Source organism: Miscanthus floridulus, chromosome 3 (assembly GCF_019320115.1).
Source record: "Miscanthus floridulus cultivar M001 chromosome 3, ASM1932011v1, whole genome shotgun sequence".
NCBI lineage: Eukaryota > Viridiplantae > Streptophyta > Magnoliopsida > Poales > Poaceae > Miscanthus > Miscanthus floridulus.
The window spans coordinates 19,368,608-19,378,486 of NC_089582.1; the positions used below are offsets into that span (position 1 = coordinate 19,368,608).

Here is a 9,879-nt window from a genome sequence, read left to right on the forward strand (position 1 = left end):
TTTCACATGAGGGATGAAACTTTTACACCCACTTGTCTTTTAGGTCACTTGTCTAGTAGACCAGATACTCAGGAGGGCGGGGCAAGATTGAATTTTAGTTTTGACCCACATGTGCCTATAGACCCCAACTAAACAATATAAACTCTCTAGTCCAACTTGCAATCTTCTACACATTACTAGTAGTCAACTCTATTGTGTTGGCGAGTTAGCTCACAACTTTGGCGATAGCATGCCTTACGGGTCATGGGTATCACCATGGAGGATGAACCCGATCAACAAGCCATAGGATGGTCCGAACCAATGACTTGGGGTCTGATGTCTACCCGAGGAATAACCAACTAACCTCACTACGCCACAAAATCACACCACTCCTAAATGAAAAGAAATCATGAACAGAAGAAAAAATTGAATGAAGGTCTTGATCCTCCATCCACTCTACCTCATTTATTGCTAGAGGTGCATCCGCTGACAACACAAGGGAATTTTCCCTCGCATATCCACCCACACTCCATATGGGCTAAAATTAGCATGTGGGTAGGGCATATTCATCAGTGAGCCATGGTTGGCTCGACGGCCTCCTACCCGCCACAAGCCCCTCATTGTGCCCCTGCTCCATTTTTGACACATAGAAGAGAGAAGGGGCTGGAGGCAAGATGTTGAAGTTGAAGACGCTCCTTCACTTTGAGTCTGTGCCCACCACTAAAGAGGGGAGAAGGGGCCATAATAAAGAAGATATTGAAACTTTTTTCCTTAAATTGGAGCACTAAAACAATGTCACACGAGTAAAAGATAGCTTTGGTGACATTGTTGGTCTGCTTTGTACCAAAGGGGGGAAAAGTTATTTGTGTTACTAGAATATTTTTCTTAAAATTGAACATTACAATTTTGCTCCAATAAAAAAAAAATCCACACGTGGGAGGCATTTGGTACTGTCGTTATCCACCACCCAAGTGGAGTATAACAGACTCCTGGCAACACGAACCATGAATAGCATGGTTGTACTCCACTACACTTGTCTTCACTGCACAATAAAGATGGGGTAGTCATGACGTGGCTTTCGCTAATGCCATGGCGCTAGCATATCACAGCCGCCTTCTCCAAATTTATGTTTGTAGAGGACCTTGATGTGCCATCCATTGGAGGTGTTGATCTCTTAGACACAAGGAGTGTGTGGACCAATGCAAGGCCCTTGGTTAGATACAACAACGTCACATAGAGGGCTCCACGCATCATTCACATAATTCAGATCCTTGCATGTGTCCTCAAGTGCCCATGTCCATCAAGTTTAGGTACATGCGTCAATTTCTACGTGATAAACATTTGGGAGCATGTCTGGTTATGCGTTTGTGGTCATTGGTGGCTTGCTGGGTTCCTCCAACCGCTTCCAAAACCTCTGTCCTAAAAGATAGAAGATAATTTGTATCAGAAATCTCGGACTATTTTCAAATCATCGTAGCCATTTTTTTGGATTATTTCTCTTCTGTGCATTTGCGTTGGAATCGTATCCTTACAAAGGATAGGATATAAAACAAATCACGTGTAATATTTCGGAGTTGCGTTGCGGTTGCACGTCCGGTCAGATTCCAACGAACAATGATAGCAGTTATCGCTGCCCACAGGAACAGGACGGCTAGTCGACAAGTCGACCGTGCACAAAAGTAGCAGTTAGGCCCCGTTTAGATCCAAAAAATTTTGGATTTTGGCTCACTGTAGCATTTCGTTTGTATTTGGTAATTAGTGTCTAATTATGAACTAATTAGGTTCAAAAGTTTCGTCTCGCGATTTCTCGACCAACTGTGTAATTAGTTTTTTTTTTCGTCTACATTTAGTACTCCATGCATATGCCGCAAGATTCGATGTGACGGGTACTACGTAAAATTTTTTGGAATCTAAACAGTCCCTTATACACTGCACTTGCACCGGTGCTTGTACCCTGACGGATCCAAATCCAATCCACTACCTGCAGTTTTCTTTTTTGGGTAAAAAAAAAACGTACTACCTGATGCTGCTGATCCACCAGCTAGCGTCCAAAACGAACAGTACTATTACTCCCTAGCTAGCTTGTCGGTACGCCAGGTGAGGAAACAGCCTCCCCTGGTCCTGGAAGGCTGGATCCTGTATTCCCGCCGTACGTGCGAGAATAGGAATAGCAAGCAGGCACGCAGATTGGTTGGCTCTTGCATTGGAGGCAGGCAGGCGTACGTCGGGGCCCCGCTGCGTGGCCGCGGGGACCGGAGGAGGTCTCGTCGTCCCAACCGAGGCCGCCGCCGTCGCCGTGGCTGTGCCGCCGTCACCCTCCCCTTCCTCCTCGTGACGGACGTGCCCGGCAACAAGCTGGTTGTGCGATTCCATACACATGTTGCTCTGCACAACGAATGAACACATGACCATGCATTTGGAGCTCGTCGAATTTCACCCAATTTTGGGTTTGCAAATATTCTTTCGATTCTGTCCTCCCTTTGCATAATTGCGTTGCTCTCATCATCATCATCTGGTTCGTTCCCCAAGCAGATTACATACATGTGCCTACATCAGCAGACGCAGAGAGATCACGAAGATCCATCTCCATCCGTCGCATGCAGCCGGAGGCAAGCTCCGATCCAGTTTCAAACCGGCCAATCGGCACCATGTCCTCCAATGACGACCCCACGCCGTCGCACGCCGCGAGACGCCTGTCGACATCGCACGGCGGCGGTAGCCATGGACACGGCGCGGCGGCGGAGTCGCAGGTCGCCGTCGCGGCGGCCGGCGGCGCGGCGCTGCTCCTCGTCGTCCTCGTCATTGCCTGCTGCTGCTGCTGCTGCAGGAGGAGGAGGAGGAAGAGGGACGCGGCGCAGCAGCAGCATCAGCGGTCGCCGCCTCACGGCGGGATGAGGTTCTACGCCGACTCCTCCGGCTTCAAAGGTGAGACGCCGGCCGCGCGCCATTGCTGGGCCTGGCCATGGATCTTTCATTTGATCATGGCAGCTGCCAGCTGTAATGCAATGCAATAACCGATGGCATGCATGCGCGCGCAGGGAACACCTCGGGGTACTACTTGTCGAGCGACGCTCGGCCGCCGCCGCAGCGGCAGAACGGCCAGGTGGGTCCGGCGCCACCGACGACGGCGACCACGCCGGGCACGACGACGGCGCATCACGGCGGTCCGCTGCTGCCGCCGCCACCTCTACCGATGCCCGCGGACACGGCGGCGTTCAGCTACGAGGAGCTGGCGCTGGCGACGGGCGGGTTCTCGGAGGCGAACCTGCTGGGGCAGGGCGGGTTCGGGTACGTGCACCGCGGCGTGCTCTCGGACGGGAAGGAGGTGGCGGTAAAGCAGCTCAAGGCCGGGAGCGGGCAGGGCGAGCGCGAGTTCCAGGCGGAGGTGGACACCATCAGCCGCGTGCACCACCGCCACCTCGTCGCGCTCGTCGGCTACTGCATCGACGGCGCGCGCCGGCTGCTCGTCTACGAGTTCGTGCCCAACCACACCCTCGAGCACCACCTCCACGGGAAAGGCCTGCCGGTGATGGAGTGGACGACGCGGCTGCGCATCGCGATCGGCGCCGCCAAGGGCCTCGCCTACCTGCACGAGGAATGCGACCCTCGGATCATCCACCGCGACATCAAGTCCGCCAACATCCTCCTGGACGACGACTTCGAGGCCATGGTCGCCGACTTCGGGCTGGCCAAGCTCACCAGCGTCAACCACACGCACGTCTCCACCCGCGTCATGGGCACCTTCGGCTACCTGGCGCCGGAGTACGCGTCCAGCGGCAAGCTCACCGAGAAGTCCGACGTCTTCTCCTACGGCGTCATGCTGCTCGAGCTCCTCACCGGCCGCCGCCCCGGCGACCGCTCCTCCTACGGCCAGGACGGCCTCGTCGACTGGGTACGTGCGTAATAATAGCAAGAAAGCATGATAGATGTGTGTCTTCATCGTCGTCTGACCGACCTGTGGCACGACACGACGGCGTGCATGCAGGCGAGGCAGGCCCTGCCGCGCGCGCTGGCGGACGGCAACTACGACGAGATCGTGGACCCCAGGCTGCGGGGCGACTACGACCCGACGGAGGCCGCGCGCCTCGTCGCCAGCGCCGCCGCCTCGGTGCGCCACGCCGCGCGCCGCCGCCCCAAGATGAGCCAGATCGTCATGGCGCTGCAGGGGGCCATGCCGCTGGAGGAGCTCAACGACGGGGTGCGCCCGGGCCACGGCGCCGCGTTCGGATCCGGCTCGGGGTCGGGGTCCACCGGCTCGTCGGGCTCCGACTACGGCGGGTCTGGATCGTCGTACACGGCGCAGATGGAACGGATCAGGCGGGCGGCGCTGCCCAGCCCGGAGTACAGCGCCGACTACCCCGGTTCCATCCCGGAGTTCGGCCATCCGTCGCCGGCAAGCAGCGCCAGCTCCGTCGAGCGGGAGGACCGGCGGCATCGGGGAGGCCGCCGGTGAGTGACAGCTGACAGGTGTGGGCGTGCCACAGGTACAACTGGTCGTGCAGCGCGTTAGGCTTACCGAGATGTATTGACTCCTGCGCATGCCTCGTCACCTGGGTTTTCTCTGTGTACATGGTCTTCTTCGTATAAGTTTGTGACCTATGCTCCTTTGTGTTAAAACATGCCTGAATTTTAGCTTTCTTCTAAGTCACAAAAAAATAGCTTTCTTCGGTTATTACATATATTTTATATTAAAATTATAGCTTTAATTGTTGTAATTTATGTAGACAATAATCTGTAATTTTTTATTCTACGAATAAAAAACTTGTTAGACAAAAGCATAAACTTGACAAAATCTAAGCTATAGTGGCATAAAGACAATTAACATTCTTTTAATTTACAAACATCTGATAGTCTCATTTCACCTTTTTGGATCTGCTCATTCTAAAAACAAACATCTTGAGGAATTTATAAATGAAAATTCTCCGGGTATTAGCTTTAATTATTTTGTTTTCAGAAGAAATATGACTAAATAATAGGCAATATTCAAATATTTCGAATTAGTTAAGGAAACCAACTCGATTTTAGAGAGGTAATCAAAGAGATGGTCTAGAATTGAGCGCCTTACATCCTCTTTAGTGTTCAGAACAATCCAATCTAAGAGGTTGTTCAGTGGTTCCTCATATTTTTCCCATTTTACGAAACAAAGAAAACAATAATTAGCATATACAAACTTCGATAATTGCTTTCTGAATATGTTGTGTTCCTGCTAGAACCTTATGGAGTCTACCAAAAGAAAAAGACCGGATACACTCCATATTGTAATCTCCACTTTGATAGTTTTGATTACGTGTGGCAAAAGAAGGCTCACTTGAGAACAGTTTTGTGATTCCTGTAGTCCTCGAACCCAATGCCATAATCCACTTCTTTTACAATAGTAACATCCATCTCCTCTGCCACACGTCCGGAGAGTGGCATAGCTACAACCCTCCAAGGCTGAGTGCAGGCAACCATGGAACAGATTGGGGGATATGTTCAACATAATGCAAATCAATCATCACAACTAACTGAGCAATAATGACGTAAAAGATTCACAATAAAAAAATACATTCAATTATAGATAAACCACGATCACAATAAGCATAGCCTTTCATCCGTCACAATAAGCATAACCTTTCCTCTGTCACAATAAGCAGGGGGTCACCAATTATTTCGACAAAATGCTTCCACATACGTGTTATAGAGCAAAAAAAAAAAAAAAAAAAAAGAAACCGATATAGACAACAAATGACATAATGTCTACATGATCAAAAGCTAATGTAAACATTTGAGTAAATGTCATGCTTCTGTCTATATTAGTTGTGAGGAAGCTAATCAACAGTTAATGCGAAATTACAAAGATGACACCCAATCTGTACTTTAAAAAACAAAGAGGTCATCCACTAATGATATGATGACACATCGATATGTGGATTACCAGTGTTTGCTTTGATATTTCCAAGCAACCGATCGATCCATTTTGTTTCTATTCATGATGGTAGCTGCAAGTTTAAAATTAGCATCAGGTCTATGAGACAGCCTTGCGAATGCTTAGCGTCAGGTTCATAAACCCGGGGTCCCTAATGGGTCTGCTTCCCAGCAAAAGCTCGGCCCAGCAGACGATGTTTGTTCCTGTTGTTTTTATCCTGTACCGTTGCCGAGCAGTGAACTGATTCACTTGTGGAAAGATCCATTCGTAGGAACGAGTGGCGTACTTCTCGGGCGTGCCGAGGAGGGATTGGCAGAAGGCAGTGGATGCCCGGCCAACAAGTCAGCCTGAGGAAGGTGCCGTCAGTGCCTCGTCGGAGTCCGGAGGCGCAGACGCTGGTTGGACGGAGAGCCCCCCCGGTGTCGGAGAAAGTCCGGGAGAAAAGGGCGGACACAGATGAGCTAGCCCGCAAGAAGAGGAAGACAACGGGTGCAGCTCCCCGGAAGCCGGGCGGTATCTCGCTTGGCGGTGTTTAGACCACTCGGACGCAGAGTGCGGTGATGTCCGAGTGGTCGGACGACGACGGGGCTCCGGTAGCCCCTCTTCCGAGCACTGAGGCGCCACCACGCAACACGCACGCGGAGGTGCAGTCGAAAGGAGGGGAGTCCACGAACAATAGGCAAAAGGAGTTCCTGAGCAGCATGCGAAGGGAGTCCCCGAGCGACAGGCGGAGGAGAGGTCGACGGTGGGGGCATGAGACCTTTAGCCCAGGGCACGTGGGCTAACCCTAGAGTCGTGCCTAGGGGCTCGGGGAGGCAGCGCCGATTCAGAACCGTGTATCGGGAGGCCGACGTGTAAATTTCCTTGCCTTGGATTTAGTTTGCTGTCGGATCCTTACAGTTGCGATGATTGACGAGCTAATCTAATGCAGGGCGAGGTGTACGGAGGATTTGAATCCATTCGTCCAGACTGGCGAACAGCCGGTGGCTGGTCCCGGCGCGGAGGCAATGCCGGCAGACCCTGTCCCAGAGTCCCCGGGCGCTCGGCGGCCTACGAAGGAGTCGACCGCCGCTGCTGATGGTCTTGGCGGTGGAGAACGGTTGGCGTCGACGGCAGACGAGTCGGCGGCGATGCCTGGGGCAACGGTGGGAGCCGCCGGGTCTTCGAAGGCGGATGCTAGAGTTGCTAACGCCATGCCGGAGTCTGGGGGTGGAGAAATCGGTGGTGCTAGAGGAGCAAGCAGCATTCCCGGAGACTTCGGAGGGCGTTGTCGGACACGCTGTGCGGCCCCTGAGCCCCCAGGTGGTGCCACCTGCTACGGAGGAAGAGGACGCGGTGGAGGAGATTGAGCTTGAGGAAGCACGACCTCAAGCCGTCTGGATCCTCTGTAAGCGAGGCAACGAAGTGGTGGTCGTGGAAGAGGAGGACACCACCAGGGAGGTCGAGAGGCTGGAGTCCACCCTTTCCATGGCGATGAAGCAGATCAAGGTTAGTATTGCGTCATCAATGTTTGTCTTTGACATTGGAGATTGGAATTCTTCATAATCTTGTTGCTTTTGCAGGGCATAGCACGAACTGTCGAACAACGGCGGCAGCTAATCAAGACGATGGAGCCCCTCGCCGAAGAGAACGTGAAGCTAAAGGAGGCGGTGAAGCTTATGGAGAAAACGTCCAGAGGGCCCAGCGTGAGCGGGATCTTGCCGAATCTAATGCGCGGGATCTGGAATACCAAAAGGGGGCTTTATCCGAGCAGCTAGCGACCGTGTCTGAGCAGTTGCGGGGCAGCTCCGAGTAGCTGAGAAGCCTCTTCGAGCAGAAAAAAGGTACTGCAGATTGGTGAACTTGTTCTGTATTCCCAAATAGCTTTAATGTTGCTGACGATCGTCACTTTTGTAGAGCAAGATGCAGAGCTCAACCAGTTGCGTCAGGTCGTCGGTCAACTCCAAGAGGAGGAGAAGAAGGCATCTAGGCTAGCGAAGAAGCTGGCTGAGGAGCTAAAAGGTGAGTAGTTCATGGTCGGAGTTGTTGCTGAAATGACTTCTTCACTTGACAGATCTTTTCAATGTCTGCAAAATACCACCAAAGGACTAGGGCATAGTTCGACATGCTGGAGCTGGAGGCACAAACCCAAAGGTGAAAGCTCGATGCCATGGTGGCCGGAGTTAGGCCGGTGCTTGACTGCATCAACATGAAGGCAACTCCTCAGCCTGACGATAGGCCACCTCGTCCGGACACCATCATCGATAGGTGCAAGGCGGCGTGGGAGAATGTTAAAAGCTTTAACCACGACGCCACTGTCCCCGCCATGACCCATGCCCTGGTGGTAGTCTGGTCTCATTACCCTACCATCGATCTACAAGCGATAGGGGCCGGATTCACTAGAGGAACTGATGCGACAAAGCAGCAGGAGCTAGAAGATAAGGTGGAGGATGCGGCGAAGAGGCTGGCCGGAGACGTCGACCTATTCGGCGAGGTGGATGGAGTGGGCCAAACATGATGACCTGCTCGGAGAGTAATCTGTAATAGCTGGAGAGCATAGTTAAAATGCGCGAGAGCGCAGACAAACATTTATGTATGTGTATAAATGTTGTAAAGTGACATGTGCATGTTTATGCAGTTTGCCAATATTTCAGAGAAAAATCATTGTAGTGTTAACCCTAACGCGATTATAAGTAGCGTTTGAGTAGTTAGTTCATTACTGGGCTCTTGGCCTTGGCTAGCCCGTATTCCATAACGTCGAGCGCGGAGCCCGTGCACGTGTAGGAGGAACAGGCATGACCGAGGAACCATAGCCGACCACCTATAACGTAGAGAGTGGAGCCCATAGCATGTGTAAGGAGAGATCGAAGACTGGGTCTTCTCCAAAGAACACAGAGTAGAACGTGTGTTGCTCGTCGGTTGGCGAAATATCTTGGAGATATGGAGAAACGTGGTGGAGCATTTATGGAGATCATGTATTGGAGTTTGTTAAGGAGTAACTTAGAGCTGGCGACCACAAATGGAGATTAAACCATAATGGAGAAATAATGGAGACAAAATATGGCAACAAAAACTTCATTCATTATGGAGTGGAGAGTACATATCTGGAGCATTTTAAGGATAGAAACGTATAAGGTGCTCGATGTGCCATGAATTGGGGATATCGATTCCATCCAAGTCACATAGCCAGTAAGACCCTGGTCGAGTAACCTCTTTAACCATGTAAGGGCCTTCCTAGGGGGAGGAGAGCTTGTGCATCCCTTTAGTTTTCTATTTTCTGTGGAGAACGAGGTCGCCGATAGAAAATGAACGACCTTTGATGTTGCGATTGTAGTATCTTCGCAAGCCTTCTAGGTATTTGGCTGTGCGGATGCAAGTGATCAAGCGCTCTTCTTTGGCCCTGTCGACGTCCTCTGTCCGAATAGCTGTGGCTTGCTCTTCATTATAATGTTCCACCCTAGGTGCTCGGAAGGCAATGTCCGCTGGAAGTATGGCTTCTGAGCCATAGACCAAAAAGTATAGAGACACACCGGTGCTCTGCGACTAGCTTGAGTGCGTAGTCCCCAGACCACAGTTGGGAGCTCTTTGAGCCATCTGTTCGGATGCTTTTCCTCTTTCTGATATAGCCTCTTTTTGAGGGCATCAAGGATCATGCCGTTCGCTCGTTCGACCTGGCCATTGGCTCTAGGACGGGCAATGAAGACGTATTTAACGAAGATGCATGGGTCTTCGTAGAAGTCCCAAAAATGATGACCAGTGAATGTAGTTCCGAGGTCGGTGATAATGCTGTTCGGGAGACCGAATCTATGGATATCTTCAAAGAGCTCGACTACCTTCTTTGCAGTAGCCAAAACAAGCGGTTTGTATTCGATCCACTTGGAAAACTTGTCAATGACGACGTACACGTACCAGAAACCACCTGGCGTAGGCTTGAAAGGCCCAATCATGTCCAGTTCCCAACATGCAAAAGGCCAGGAAGCTAGGATGGTCTGCAGTTCTTGTGTCGGCACGTGTAT

General features: G+C 51.5%; 1 protein-coding gene across 1 annotated transcript; it reads left to right on the forward strand.

Moving 5' to 3' along the window:
- Positions 1–2,134: 2,134 nt before the first annotated feature.
- Positions 2,135–4,645, forward strand: LOC136545136 (proline-rich receptor-like protein kinase PERK4). The gene is made up of 4 exons (XM_066537168.1): positions 2,135–2,426; positions 2,512–2,904; positions 3,018–3,871; positions 3,965–4,645. Exons 1-4 carry the CDS (start codon positions 2,357–2,359, stop codon positions 4,430–4,432), a joined length of 1,785 nt encoding a protein of 594 aa, XP_066393265.1. The 5' UTR covers positions 2,135–2,356; the 3' UTR covers positions 4,433–4,645.
- The last annotated feature ends 5,234 nt before the right edge of the window (positions 4,646–9,879 follow it).